The sequence below is a fragment of the Cinclus cinclus genome, chromosome 3 (assembly GCF_963662255.1).
Source record: "Cinclus cinclus chromosome 3, bCinCin1.1, whole genome shotgun sequence".
NCBI classification, from domain to species: domain Eukaryota; kingdom Metazoa; phylum Chordata; class Aves; order Passeriformes; family Cinclidae; genus Cinclus; species Cinclus cinclus.
The window spans coordinates 96,007,895-96,021,613 of record NC_085048.1 but is presented as its reverse complement, the minus strand read 5'-3'; the positions used below and the strand labels follow the sequence as shown (position 1 = coordinate 96,021,613).

At 37.2% G+C, this 13,719-nt stretch overlaps 1 protein-coding gene across 4 annotated transcripts in view; it reads left to right on the top strand.

The window, feature by feature from the left end:
• CDC42BPA (CDC42 binding protein kinase alpha) overlaps nt 1-13,719 on the top strand; it is a 175,516-nt gene that overhangs the window by 130,448 nt on the left and 31,349 nt on the right. For 2 of the 4 annotated variants that reach the window (XM_062489343.1, XM_062489341.1), the window contains exons 18-23: nt 3,165-3,270; nt 3,856-4,004; nt 5,125-5,216; nt 7,772-7,848; nt 9,009-9,056; nt 12,829-12,867. In XM_062489343.1, the coding sequence (XP_062345327.1) occupies nt 3,165-3,270; nt 3,856-4,004; nt 5,125-5,216; nt 7,772-7,848; nt 9,009-9,056; nt 12,829-12,867 (511 nt within the window). The remainder of the gene's footprint in view (nt 1-3,164; nt 3,271-3,855; nt 4,005-5,124; nt 5,217-7,771; nt 7,849-9,008; nt 9,057-12,828; nt 12,868-13,719) is intronic. The other 2 variants (XM_062489342.1, XM_062489344.1) reach the window with 2 other exon arrangements.

Sequence of the window (13,719 nt, the reverse complement as noted above, 5' to 3'; positions counted from 1 at the left end):
TATCTCTAAAACAGAAATTCAGGAGGGCAGGTTGAAATTTCAGGGCTTGGGAGCAGAGGGAAGTGTTAAAAAGTTTTAGAGAAGTGGTTTTAAGAAACAGATTTTATTGGAGACACCAGGGGAAAAATTAAAAATGGAGTTGGGGACTTTGAGCGTACTGGTGCAACAACAGAAATTTAAAAGCATTGAGAGACTAGAGGAGTAATGACTCTCAGATTTCCTTGGAGTTTTAAAATCAGATTTAACAGAACTTGGTGTAAGGCCCCAGGGCTTTAAGACCACTCTGTTGAGCAAAATTCTTTAGTCCTCTGGGTCCATTTTATATTGTAAAGTATCCCAGCTGGAGCCCTGAGTCTGACTTCCTGAGCATCCTGAAAAACACCATACAGATAGCAACCAGTGGTTATGTGAAGGTTGTCATGACGTTGGTTACTACCAAAAAGTTAAATTTGATTTTGCAGAAATTTGTACCATATTGCTCCTCTGGATTCTTTGCATTAAGGAACTAAGCTTGCAAGTGCAATATTATTGAAAACAGAACAGTTTATCTAAATTTTCAGTAAAGAAAGAAGTGACTGAAGTGACCTGAAGAACTTTTCTTCCTTCGGTCTATTGCTGTGGTTGTCAGGGCTCCCTGTCAAAATGAGTACAAGGAGAGCAACATTAGTAAGAGTTAATTCACCATTCTTGCTCTTTTTTTCTTAAATTTTCGTTTTTTAAAGCCTACCAAATAGAACAACCCCAGCAAAACAGTAACAAATATAAAAGCTCCAAGAGCTCTTGGGTCCACATAATGTTTAATGATGTGTGCCATTATTGAGAGAACTTTGCCATCTAGTGGACAGCAAAACCACCTCAGTTCCACATTGTGCTGCTTTAATTTGCTGTCTTCCAGAGCTTGATGAGTTCCCTTGAACTCAGCATAGATATTGTAAAAATTCATTTTATATTTTCGTTTTCTAGATTTCTGCTTGTCTGTGGAACATCTCTCTGAGGTTTTTGCACGTACATCTTTTCAGCATTTGGAGCCTGAGAGTTCTGTGCACCATAAACCAAATAACTGAAGTGTTTTCTCACCTTCCATCTGGAAGGATCTGTGTGGCATCATAAAATTCGACACAGAAATTGGACCCTTTTTTTTTTTCTGCAAAGATTTTGTGTGTCATCGGCAATAGAGAGAATTAAATGCTGATTCCAAAATCTTGTCCCCTTCTTATACGTCAGGAAAGCTTACTCTCACCTTCAGAGTTTTACATTCTTGTTATTCCTGCTTAGGCTTTTTTCTTTTTACAGTGTGTTTAATTATGCACTCACCACCTCCAAAGAACATCTTTAGCTACTTCTGACATCTTTTGCCCACTGTTGCAGCCTAAGTCGTTTGTGTAGGCTCAGATTATCTGGTTGTCAAAATGTGTCATCCAGAATGTTATGGGAAAAGCAGTTGGTTTGCTGCTTCCATCGAGTTCTGATGTACCTTGGGAAAAACAGTGACTCATGAATAGAGAAACACTCACTGACTTTAATAGCCAGGACATGTAGGGTTTTCCTAGATTCCTCCCCACTTCTTGAACTAAATTATAAGCAGGAGACAAAGTAGAGAAAGTCAAATAAATGCTTGCATTTTCATGTTGGGTGTGAGATTTGTGGAAAACGGTTGCTAATTTTCCTTTTGGCTCCTCTGTATTACAGTAGTCTGTCTTCCTTAAATAAATCTTCAACTGCACGCCCAAAAAAGTCACCACAACCTGCAGATACTTAGCCCATGACTTTCACTGTGTGAACTTGCCCTAAGGCCACTGTGGGAAAGCTCTTTAGTTCTCCCTTGCCCGTGACAGTTCAGAGTATGTGCTTCTTGTCTTCCCTGCCTCCTGGCAACTATCCATAAATCCGCGTTGAAACTTTTAGCGTTGATGGCAAACTTGCAAGTAGTGCCATTGCCATGTTCTGTGTGTGTATGAGCCCCGTAGTATCAGCCAGAAAAACGTATATTGCCTTATAGGCATGAAGGGGGAAACGCTTCCTGCTTGGAAGGTCATTGTAAGGCAACATCAGCCATCTGGAGAGCTCTTATCTCCAGTCCAACAGATATAGGATTAGAGTTACTTTTCAAGATCAGGAAGCAAGGATAAGTTAATTCTCATTAAATAGAAAAGTTATTTCCCCACTTTCCTATGTTTTATTTAAAGCTGTTTGAGGTTCACTTTGAGCAGATCCTAAATATTTCAGTGTTTGGTGTCGGTAAGATTTAACTGTGATCAAGCTGTGGTATTATCTGCTGCTCTCTGTGGCAGCTCAGGGACTTGGTTAAGGCTTGGTGTTGCAAACTGGGATTGCTCTTCTGTGGTCAAAATGAGTATGTGTAGAGCCAGGCATGTGAGGAAGTGAGGTGGGAGGGATGGCGTTAAGTTTTTTTCTGTTTGTTTGTTTGTTTGTTTTTAGGTTTTTCATAAGTTACTTAGTTTCAGTGAGTTTTTTTAGCAACTTTCTTTTCTATGGTAACACCTGAGGCAAAGTGAAGAACCTTTTGTTGTGATTAATCACAGAAAGCTGTTGTTCTTTCTTTGTAACTGATGATCAAAGAATCTGAAAAACCGACATGTCTCCTTGTTGTTTTCACACTCAGAAAACATGTCTGGATAGAAAACAAGCTGGGTGGATGAGACAGCTCTTCTGGCTTATGCTGTTTAATAACATTAGAAGTAGACTCTCCCTGTTTAATTAGCACTTCTTGAAGTAACATCACTGTTTAACTACTAGTTCTCATAGTCAATTGGTACAGTTAAGTTAACCACGACTTCCAATATTATCTGGACAATTGAATTGTTAATTATTGGTTGTGAATTTTGTCTTAATTTACTCCTTAAAAATAAGTTGAAAGATTTCTTTCTCACAGTCTCAATTTCAGGTAGCTGATAGGTAATTCTTCAATTTCCATTTTTTGTCTTAGTGATGCATATTGTTTAATGGAACTCCACAAAGCAGCAAAGAATTAGTTCTGTGTGGTTTTCTGTTTGGGCTTTTGTTGTTGTTGTTATCCTTATATTTTATGACTCTTTTTGTATTCTGTATTTATCTGTTTCTCGTTGTTGACTTGTTGAAGGGACTTCTACTTTTTCTTAAGATTCTTCGGTTAAAACACATTTTTTTCTTATGTAATCATTTAGGGTAAGCGATGAAAAAGATGCTCGAGGTTATCTTCAGGCCTTGGCCTCTAAAATGACAGAAGAGCTGGAAGCCCTAAGGAACTCCAGTTTGGGTGCAAGAGCTACCGTAAGACTTTACTTCCATATGTCAGAAGGTTTTTTGTTTTAAGAAACCACTAATTTGACAGTTACAGCTGCAGCAATAATCTGTCTGTAGAGTCTATGTTAACTGAAAGTTAAACTTTCCTAGAGCTTCTGAATAACTGAATACCAAACTTACTGTGTATGAATTAATTAGACACCAGTATCTTTATAATGTGTTTTTATCTGTATTATAGCTGAAGTAGCTATTTTATAATAGTATATGAATTTGTTGAAGGAAATCATGCTTTTGTTAATGAAAACCTTCAAATCTTTCACTTGTGAAATGTGGATGTCCTTCAGAGCTGTCATCTGAATTGGGGCACATCAAAACCAGATTTTATAAAATCTCTTTGCTTTTGAGATCATAATAAAGCATAAAATTTGTTACTTGAGTTCAGAAATACTACTACTAACACTACTCTTAATTTTAGATTATTTTGGAATTAATCAGATCTTATGTTAAGGACTTAATAGACTGAGAAATGTAGTTGCTGAAGTTAGTTGCATTCCTCATGTTCAGCTTCTCTTCCTCTTATTCTTTCTACTCCCTTTTTTTATTCTTTCCTAGGACATGCCCTGGAAGATGCGACGCTTTGCAAAGCTGGATATGTCTGCAAGGTTGGAGCTCCAGTCGGCTCTTGATGCTGAAATCCGAGCCAAACAGGCTATTCAAGATGAGCTGAACAAAGTCAAAGCTTCCTGTATCTCTACAGAGTGGTAAGACTGAATTGTTCTGATGTAAATTTACTTTAATACCTCCTAGGAAATGTCATCAAATCATTATTTTATCTGCCTTGTCTGTGTAAATTTGATCATTAATGACATGCCAGTTTCATACACCCAGATGAGAAAAAAACCCAACATTTCTCTTCGTTGTTTGAACAGCTGAACACTTAATGGGGAAAGTTGAAATCTTGAGGACTTTCAGAGGGAACACGTTCTCTTTAATAATGTGATCTCTCCTAGTTTTGATAACAAACCCAAATCCATAGTTTGGGTTTGTGTCGTAGAATATATTCCTTTCCATTCTGCTGATAGCTGCACTGGGTTAGCTTACTAGAATCAATTATTGCATACTGATTTGCACAGTAAGAAGTAAAAATTGTCAATGAGATATTATGAATTATTTTATTCCTTCCTCAGACCCCTCTCTTTCTCATTCTACCACACCACCCCCACAACAGAATTTATTCTGAGTTGCACGAATGCCTGAAACAGGTGTTGGTAGGAAGTCATTCCATTTTTAGGTGTCCAGCTTCAGCTCAGAGCACTGGTGTGTTTTGCAGCTTTAGGAAAGCAGTAGGACAGAGCTGAGATTCAAGTATGCTACCTGTAAAACGGGAACATCTGGTTCATCTGCCTTGAATGTTTTTCAGGCCAGGTAATTCAGGCAGCATTGGAAATTCTACATGAACAGGAGAAACAGTGTTTGCTTTGACAGGCAAGAATGAGAAATGTGCTGAAATTGCAGAGTAGTGTTAACCTCTCAGCTGTGAATCAGAAAGCACTGAGACAACTAACTGTAAAGGAACTGAGAAAAAAACAGTTCATCTCAATCTATAAGCATCACATGTATTTAATTATCAAATAAATTTTAATGAAAAGCATTACATAAAAATATAGTCTTTTTTTCTCATTTACAGGATACAAGCTCATGCAATTACTTGGAAGTTAGCGATATGAAAAACATAAACCTATTTAATAGATAAATGGCTTTTTTTCTGTAAACTATACAGGTCCCAATGGATTTATTCTGCTGTTTGAGGACATCATGAACAAGAGTGACTTGTATCTTGGGTTCTCAATACTTATATACATTTTTTGTGTTCTTTTGAAGTAAATTGCAAGAATCTGAGAAGAAGAATATGGAGCTTTTGGCAGACATCGAAAGGCTGAAAAAGGAGACAGAAGAGCTTAGATCAGAAAAGGGTATGGCAACTGATATCCAAGTAAATAGTGTGTCACATTGGTGGGTGCATCTTATCAATCAAAAAAAACCATGAAATTAAAATATGATACCAACATGTGAGTACAACACTTGCATGTCAAGATGTACCCACAGAGTTGTTGCATTTGCACTTCTGATATTTGTAATATGCCTGAATTTTGTTGGTACCTTTGAACCAGCAAGGTATCATTTGAGTTGAGACTGCATTGTTTTTATTTGGCCTGTGTATGGTGATTTACTGTCAGAAAACTGTTAGAACATAGATATACTTCTAACCTTTTGTGCTTTATGATGGATGAAGGTATTTAGACATCAATACTGATCATAGTGTAATTCATCTCTGAGTGTTTTGGGCCTGTCTACACAGGGAGTAAACAACTGCAGAGAAATTCATAGCATTTGTTTGTTTCTGGGAGAACTTCATTGATAGGATTTGCAGCCACATAGTGAGCAATGTGGTCATGAGTGCTTGGCTGTGGTATTAAGAGTGTGTTCTGGGATTACTGTTGCATCTGTCCAGCACTATTTTTCATGGTTGCTGGGAGAAGAGACTTCTTTTGGTAATTCTGCAATGAAAAAAAAAGTCATTAAGAGTTGTTTAATCATTTGGCTGATTCTTTGCAGTTTCTGTAGTAGCTCTAATATTTGTGTCTTATGAGTCACATGGGAAGAAGTATTTTTCAGGCCAAATGGAATTATCTAATTTTCTGTAGGGAACTATATTAACTCCAGAATTTAAACACCCTGTCACCAATTGCTGAATTGGGATGTCAAATACTTTTCAACTTTTCCAACTTAATGGCCAGTCAGTCAATAAAGTATTATAGTTTACATTCATCCCCTATATATAGGCCTCCCAGTGCTGACTGACTGGTAAAATAATTCAAACCTATACAAAATATTAAAAAATAGTGCCAGTTAGCAAATAAGACTTAGGGAATTAATACTTTCTCATCCTGATGCTTAGCACTGATATCAGGATTATGCTTCCTCCAAGTGCTTGGAGAGAAACTCTTGATAGCATCTCCCCGGAGACAAAAATACTTTGTCGTGTTTAGTTTTCATTTATATGTTCTTGAACTTCCTTAAATACTATGCATGATTACTTAACTTCTGAAATCTTCCATTGTGTTTAATGATGTTTTGAATTTATAATTCATATTTTACCCTGCATTTTTTCCAGCGTTTAAAACCTTATTGTTTTGGTGAAATAAACATTTGTTCTTTGCTGAAAGCAAGCAAGCAAAAAAAAAGTACTGTTCAAGGAAACATTAATCATGTTTCTTAACATATTTATATTAGTAATATTCTACTGCAATTACTCAAATAGTCTGATAGAAATACACCTTGATCTAAATTTGTACCATCTTTAATTTGATTTTCTCATAAAAGAAGAAATATATTGCTGTTTGAATTATGAGCTGCATAGAAGATTCAAATGCAGTCAAGGTACAGTGGTAGAGCAACTTGCAGTGTGTGGAAATTGATTTCTAGGAAGGGATTGTTTGGGTTAGCACCTAATCCTTTCCTGTTTATAAATATGTTCCAGAAATTTAGACAGGTGGGGAAAAGATTGCTGAGAGTATTCCATAAAGTTGTTGTTAATTTAAAAACTAGTTTTAGTATTTTCCTGTGATTTCAGTGTATTTCTATTTTAAAGAGGAAAGGGTTCTTTGTAACTTCATTCACTATGGGTTACATTCAGAAAATATAGGGTGATATGGATAATTAGAGCAAGACACTGACATTTTTAAAAAGAAGTATGCAACTTCTGATAACATCATTATTTTGAGATGCACACAGTCCTGCAGGCTTTGGTTATAATAAATATAGGTATGTATGTGCATATAATGTGTTTATAGCATTGAGAAGAACAGTGTTTGTACACATCTGTGAAGTATAAACACCCCCACAGCAACTTGAATTAGACAAGAGGAAGAAATAAAAAAATACCATTTGGAGCAAGTTAAAATAAGAGCTGGGGTGTGCCAGCCTCTGTAGCTCTGGGGGGAGCAGGGTTCCTGCTGAGCATCACTTATATGGAGTGGTGTGACAGAAGCACCTGGAGCTTCACCCAGCATTGTGTTACTGCTGGGCACTCAGCAGGGAGAGGTGACAGGCAGGCACGGAGCATGGCTCTAGGAGCTCACCTTGTTTGGAAGTGCCATGTTTTTGTTGGCTGCAGCTGTCCTGCGATGGTGGGACATCCCAGATGTCACCAGAGCAGGTGTGGCACCTGCTGCATTGGTGTGTGGTGCAAATGGACACGAGCACCTTAGAAACCAGCGCCCTCTGCATAACAGACACAGAGTGTGTTTCCACATGGAACTCACACCACACGTATCCTACCTTGGGAAAGGTTTATTAAACACATGCTTGTCCTTAATTTACTCTGGAAAATAGACCAAATGTGCAGCTTATTTCAAAACACGTAGGTGTTTCAGGTGGGCGCTCAAAACTCGGATTCAGCAAGGCAAAGGTCCTCCATGAGAAGGTCATTTTTTCTGTAGCTTAAAAACCTGCTGCTGTTTTCTAGGTGTAAAGCACCAAGACTCACAGAATTCTTTCTTGGCATTTTTGAATGCGCCTACCTCTGCTCTGGATCAATTTGAAGTAAGTGCACAGCTATTCTAACTCTGTTAGTTGGTGGAACTGCTGTTGTGTGCAGGTTCTGTGCATATTTGCTGAGTGTTTGCTCCTGTATTTTAATTGGATTGCACCAATAATATTTGTGAATAATAATACCCAGTTGAGAATTGTTTATCATCTACAGTGCTGGCTGTCTTCTCTTGAATGCTTGTAATCACAGTGAATTCTCTCTCAGATCTTGAATGCAGAAATTTGCCTGATTTTGCAGGGAGCATGAAAAGCACAGTTGTTCAAATGGCTTTTCTTTGTATTCAGGAAAATGCTAATTAATGCAGGTAGTGGTTTGGTAAAAACAAAAAATGCTAAATTATCTTTGATTGTATCCCATGAAGTCATTGGTACAGTTTATTAGGTTGTTTTCATCATCTGTTCATTTTACACAGATCTGTAAAAGCCAGATAATTGCTATTTGTCTCCTCTTCACAGATCCTTTTCTTTAAAAAATGAATCTGTTTAATACCTTTGTCACTTCTAGACGAAAGACCAGATTAGGTAGAAAGCCTGGCAGGAAAAAAATTGAAACAATACTATACATTCATTATCTTCTTTCCTAATCAACAGTAAGCAAAGTATCATCTTTCTTTTAAAAGAGCAGCTGAGGTGAAATATTGGTAAAACTAAATTCAGAGGATACAAGGCACCACCTTTATAGTTAGACTTTAATCTAAAATTTGCCCATTTTTTCCTGATGCAAATACAGGATCATCACATATAGCTGTAACAGAGCATAATCCCTGCTGTTACTGATGTCCCAAAATTCTCTTTCTTCTTATTACGTATTCACTAATTCATTGTTCTCTCTTGAAGTCCTCATAATTAACATAGTTTTTAAATTTCCTTTGTAATAATTTATCTTATAAATTACTGTCAATATAAGAATCCTGTTGAGAGTATAGCAATAATACTCTATTGAGTAAATGCTGGAAAAATGCTGGTTTCTTTACAGATAGTACATTAATTAATTGTCTATGAAAGGCAATTAATGAAACCTTACTGAGGTAACTGTTACTGCCACTGGTTATTTACAGTTCTTTATTTTTGCACTTTTATTTATATTGAACAGTTTTCTTCATCCTTTTCTTTCTCTCTCTCTCTTTTTTTTACCGCTGTTTTCATTAAAATAGGATTCCTTTTCCTCCTCTTCATCCTCATTGATTGATTTTATGGATGACGTAAGTCTGACTTTCAACCCAGTAAATCCCTCAATAACAGATCAGTTGATTGATTTGGAATATTCAGACATTAATGCAGTCAACTTAAAAAGTCTGCAAGTGCAGTGGAGAACAAAGTATTTCTGTAATAGCAATCTTACACCTATTTATATAGATAGGTGTTTTCTTATGAAATAAATACTTTTCTTTAGGTGCAGGTGAAGAATTCTTAATTGCAAATGGTTTTTCTGATGGGGAAAAGCTGCTTTTAGGCTTTGTCTATTGATATGGCCTGTGAAAAACAGTTTCAAAATCAGCACATTTATGTATTTAATTCTTTCGCTTCATCTTGTTCCTTTATCATGAGTTGTTTCCATAAGTTTTCTAATCACTTCTCTTAAAATGTTTCCCTTGCATACAGTTAATTTCTGTTTGCCCAAATAAAATATTGTCTGTTTTTTAGCCTGCATTGTGAGAAGTCATTTTCTGAAATGAACTTACTACTTTTTATTGCCATTTGAGATGCAAGTTTTCTGTCAGGACTTTGTTTAAATATTCCCACTAGTTAATTACATACTAAGGGAATCAAGTTAAAAGCTGAAAATTGACTGCATTATATTTCTTCCAAACTGAAGAAGTATGCCCATAAAAACAATTATTAATAAAATTTTGGAAATCTAGGAGTATAAAGCTCCATCGATTACAGCTCTGTAGGAATAACTGTGTGTGTGTGTCTGTGCTTGTGGATGTGTTTATGCATATTATACATATATACATTCATGCATACTTATACATGTGTTTAACACGGTGTATCCTATTGGCATTGAAATTAGATAAAGTTATTATTGTTTGAGAAATGTCTGCTGTGAATGGTATAGCAAAGAGGATGAGGTATATGGCCCTTTTCTGCTGCTTTCGTTTCCTTTTATATACTCTGAAAAAATGCTTTTCTTCTCGATGCTTTTTCTCTGGAAATCGGGTTTATACCCCAGACAAAACGTGAAGATTCATCTGTGGTGTCATAGTAGAAGGCATTTACCTGCTTTTTTTGTATAGCATACAGAAAGTTGCTGGCTTGCTGATACTGTTGGAATTTTCTTACACACGCACACAAAAGTACAGTTTCCTGTCATGTAAATCCACAAAAAATGAATAGTATTTATATTCTTTACCTGGATTAAAGAAAACATGTTTTATGTTACCTGAGTAGTAGGAGCACTTCATTTGTATCAGCAGGTTATTGAACAGAAATTTATGTTTAAAAATACCTAAAACACTGCCCTAAAACCTATTAAAAGAGAAATAAAGGACATATGTGGCAGTTGCTGATAATGTTCTATTTTACGACGGGAAGCTTAGGACATTTTCCAGGTTGCTGTCTAGTTAATTTTGAAGGACTTCAGTTCTTTATTCTGTATTTATTGTTGCTTGGTTTTTTTTGGTTTTGGGGGTTTTATTAAGAACGCAGCATTTTTTTCCATGAGCATTTTGACAATTTTTTTTTTCTTCATGCAAGTGAGTAATTTTCAACTGTATGCTGGCATACTTCCTTTAATACCAATTCTTCTTGATTGGTCCACCCAGATCAGATCTTTGGAGATACCCTTTTAGTCTTGGGTAAAGTTTCAGGTATTACTATTTATATTGTTGCATGTAGTCAGATTCCTACACATGGATTCAAACTTCCCCTGTTGCATCTTCAATTGGAGTCCAATAGGAGTGGTTTTTTTCTCAGTTGCACTGGGCAAAAGTGTATCTCTGGGCTGGACTGGCCAGGGGCTCATGTCTCTAACACTAAGGCAGAATTCTCTCTTTTCTGGCAAAAGTGCAGAAAAAGAAGAGTTGACTGCTGAAAGATAGGAAGAGCACCTTGCAGAGAAATACAAGACATTCTGTCTTTGTTAGAAAGAGAGATAAAGCTGTTATCTGTATTAGTAGGTGAAAAGTAATACCATTCAGATGTGCTGTGAAAGTCAGTTCTGCATCTTTGTTTTATTGCACACTTTATTCATACATAGCATAATTTACAGTCCGAATTATCTAATTGAATGGTTATTTATGATTTAGCTCATTGAGTTGGTTTACTATCAATATATTGGATGGACTTAAATTAAAATAAGGGTATTAAAACTCTCTGCCCCTGGATGTGACCTCCGTTCCCTTCCCAATGACTGTTTTTGCAGAGGTTACCTTGAAGGGCAGCATTTCTTGCAGCATGTCCAGAAGAATTAACTTCTCAGTCAAACCTGAGAAATGTAAGGGTTCATTGAGTTTTTTGTATTAAGATCAAGGAAGAATTAGAAGTCCTCAGGTCAGGCTCATGCATTGCTGCAATATTACATGGGGTCTATGAAACCAAGAAGCCCAAATAAATATTTCTGTTGGCCTGGATTGTTTCTTCAGACTCTGCTTCATTAAGGAAGGACAGAGAATGCGTGAAATAATGTGTGGATGCAGTTGCAAGGCATTCCTTGCAGGATCTCTGAAGTCTGTTTAGCATACAGATGTGTACACAGCAGGTTTCCTAGGGTAGATTGTCTTGTGTGTCTGCCATCCAAGTAACAGAATTATTTATAGCACTCTCTGAATGACTGGAGTTAATTCTAATTTTTCCGATCGGGAAAACAGTAGTTTTGCAATTTCTGCTGGAGAGAAATAAAAATAGATGCCCTGCTGCCTCTGTAGCCTGCAGATGCTGAGGGGAAAGTGGTAGCTCACTACTCAGATGAGTAGTACTCGCTGTTGGTTCCTGCCTTGAAAAGTTGCTGGGTCAGTTTGGCAGAACTGGTGCCTAAATCCTTATGGCTGTGACAGCCCAGACATTCAGAAACAATCCTTGTATGTCCTCTGCACACAGAGCAGTAGGAGTGTTTGCAGTCCCTGAATTCCAGTCTTGGTGGGAAGGGAAGTCACACCCAGTGACTCAAAGACACTAAACCCTTTCTGCTGTTTCTCCTGTGTGTTGCAGGCTGTCTCAGTAACACTGTCTAGATGTTAAATCTCCTGTGTTCACTGGAAGTGTCTGAAAATGGAAGTGTTGGGTTTTGTTTCTTTGCTAGGTGGATCTTTGTGTCTCTCACTTAACTGTGAGAAGCGATCAACTTGTTTTATTTAAGGATTAAGTTGTGATTATTTCATAACAATAAAATGGAATCCCATTTTCCCTTTATTTTGACAAAATTATTTTTCCCACACAATCAAAAATGCTATTTTTTACCCTGTTGCTAACACATTAGAAATTAGAAATAGATTTCTTAAGTCCTCCTGCAGTCTGTCTTCACCTGGAGTCCCCATGGGCTTTGGCTAGACTAACAAATCTGAATTCTCTAAGTAGCCACAGAATAAATGGTGTTCTGAATTCTAATATTGAACAGAGTAAGTCACAGTACTGTGCGGTGAGAACCGTGACTTTACCTGCACATTCATAATTGAGTAAATCTGGTTCATAATGATACTTTAAATTGGACATGTTGTGCCTCCCATAGATGACTTCATGCATCTTGTTCAAAGCACAGAGATGCCGACTGCAAATTAACGGTGCAGTGTAGTCTGCAGTTTCACTGCTATTGTCCAGTGTAAGGTTATGGACTTGGAGTAGCTGTTCCTTTTTTATTTTTTTAAATGTTTCTTTCTTCCTGTTGGCCCAGAATAGCTCGTTTTTAAAATACTTGTAGCAATGAACATGCTTGTGTGTGTCGAAACACTCCCTATGGAGATACAGTGAGGAATTCTGAGGTGTTGTATGTGTCACTGTTTGGTTTTGTAACATATTCTCCTCCTTTCTTTGTTAAAGCACTCTCCTTCCTGTATTCCAGCTAACAAAGGCAGACGTGTAAGAGGCTGTCTTACTCTATGTGGCCCTGTATTTTTTGCCTGTTGTGTCCATGCCTATGTTTAATGTATGGATTGTGTATTTACCTCACTGCATGTCTTGTGCTGCTGCTGTTTGCTGCTGGTGCTGCTGTGCTTTTTGTTGTTATACAGCCGTGGGCTCAAAGCTTTTGGGCTATTTCATTTGGCAGTCCTATGAGCAGAGTATCACAGTCACTGGAGAAGATTCTTTGGGTGCTTTCTCATTTCATTGAACCCCATGAGCAGAATATCTCTGAAACTGGAGAAGATGCTTTGGGTGCTTTCTCATTTTAATGTGAAGGTTCTTTGTGGAAGCCGATCAGTCAGATGCAGCTTGGGAAGACGAGCAAACATCAAATGAAGGCCTGTTTGTTTCATTGCTCTTAACAGAGGGCATGTGTTAAGTCATGGGAATTGCCCATAGGAGGTCAAAGTTTGGCATTTGGGAGGCACATCACAGCAAATTATGGAAAATATCACAATACGAAGATAAACATGAAGTGGGGAATTGACTAAATGGAGCATCAGGGAGGATAGGAAAAAAATCATACAAAGAAAACAGACATGGTTATGTTGAAGCTGCTTAAGCTGGAAAAGTCGATGGTGTTTCTAAAGTCAAGGTGGGTTTTTAAATGTGTTTTACACGTTATCAAAACACACTCGGTGAGGATGAATTCCTACCACTTATGTTATGTCCATTTTAATCTCATGCTGCCACTTCTGTTTCTTTTATACCAGTGTGATGGAAGGGATAAGTAAGCATGCAAAGCATTTCTGCTGAATTTTTAATGAATAAGCTGTAATGCCCAACAGCTCTAATGATGTCCTTACC